This window comes from Orycteropus afer, unplaced genomic scaffold (genome assembly GCF_000298275.1).
Source record: "Orycteropus afer afer isolate SDZICR_OR568_19922 unplaced genomic scaffold, OryAfe1.0 scaffold00101, whole genome shotgun sequence".
NCBI lineage: Eukaryota > Metazoa > Chordata > Mammalia > Tubulidentata > Orycteropodidae > Orycteropus > Orycteropus afer.
Window position 1 is genome coordinate 7661752 of NW_006921688.1, and position 1633 is coordinate 7663384.

The window sequence follows — 1633 nt, forward strand, 5'->3', positions numbered from 1 at the left end:
GCCACTAACCAATGCACGATAGATAAAAACAGGAGGAAGAGCTGTCAGGCCTGCCGGCTGCGCAAGTGCTATGAAGTCGGCATGATGAAAGGTGGTAGGTACCCTTGGCACAGGGTGGTCCTTGTCTGCCGCCCAATGTGTATTAATTCCATTAGAATAATCATGGCCATTTCCCATTTTTTTTTTCTAAGTGAAAATATTTTTCCCCCGGTTATTTTATTTTTTTACAACAAAAATATTTTCATAATGCACTTTACTTTTTTAAAAAGGAAACATTTGGAACTGGAAATTCTAACATGCCTTTTTGTGTTTTATATTTTAAATGTAAATAATTACATTTTAAATCAAAGGTGGGTGGGAGGAAGTGGTGGGGGGGAAGGAAGACTGCTCAGTGAATTATTCTAGAAATACCTTTCAGTTGCTGTTCATATCGTGAATGCTAGAACATGATTATCTGAAAACAAAATATTCCCCAAATTGAGATTTGCAAATGTGAAAGTGGAATAACCAAGCTTCCCATCTCTTAGCATACCTTAGGGAACTTAAATTCCAATCAAAGACAGCTTTCTTCTTGAAACCAGCAGCTTTCATAACCACAGTGTCTAACATGATACTGGGAACAGTTAGTTAAATGATTATTGAACACTAAGAAGTCACAAAAAAGCCCTGGTGGGTACAATGGGTGAAGTCCTTATCTGCTAAGCAAAAGGTCAATGGTTTGAGTCCACCAGTGGCTCCATGGGAGGAAAGACCTGGTGTCTGCTCCCATAAAGGTTACAGCCTAGCAAACCCTATGGGGCAGTTCTATTCTGTTCTGTAGAGTCAGTGTAAGTTGGAATTGATTTGATGGCACACAACAAGAAGTCACACAGCACTCAGGGTTTCTGTGTACATGCTGATGTCTTTATGGCTATGTGTATGTGTGATTCTCTCCCCACTGGATATTCATGTATCCAGTCTTCCAGTCCCTCATATAGGAATCTGCTTTTAGGTTCTGGGGGCAGTCTTTTTGTTATTGTTATGTGCCGTCCTGACTCATAGTGACCCCTCCTTGGGTTTCCGAGGTGTTATCACTACAGAAGTAGATTGCCCAACCTTCCTTCTGAGGAGTGGCTGGTGAGTTTGAACCTCCAGCCTTCTGGTTAGCAGTCAAGTGTCTTAAGCACTATGCTACCAGAGCTCCCTCTGGGAGCAGTAGGAGCTCCATAAGTGTGGTTGCCCTGTTGATCTCCTTATATTCTCAGGAGTCTACCATTAAGGAAGGAGTTCCCTGGGTGATGCAAATGATTAATGCACTCAACTGTTAACTGCAAGGTTGGGGGTTCAAGTCCAAAAGAGATGCCTTGGAAGAAAGTCCTGGCAATCTATTTCTGAAAAATCAAACACTGAAAACCTGATGGAGCATGGTTCTACTCTGACACTCATGAGATTGCCATGTGTTGGAATTGACTTGATGGCAACTGAATGGAAGAGAAGCCTTAAGGAATATTGCGGTTACTAGTGTTGGATAGCTTTCAAAATAGAGGGGGAGAAAAATGGGAAATATGTAGTTAAAAAAAAGTCATGGATGCATTTGGTGTTTCAGATGCAGAGGGGAGGGGTGGATTGAGGATCCTGTTGCCTGCTGATCCTA

General features: G+C 41.9%; 1 protein-coding gene across 1 annotated transcript in view; it reads left to right on the plus strand.

The window, feature by feature from the left end:
- The window catches only part of ESR1 (estrogen receptor 1), a 426028-nt gene that overhangs the window by 106104 nt on the left and 318291 nt on the right, over positions 1-1633 (plus strand). The window contains exon 4 of the mRNA XM_007943212.2: positions 1-94. This exon is cut by the window's left edge and continues 1 nt beyond it. Within this exon, the coding sequence (XP_007941403.1) occupies positions 1-94 (94 nt within the window). The remainder of the gene's footprint in view (positions 95-1633) is intronic.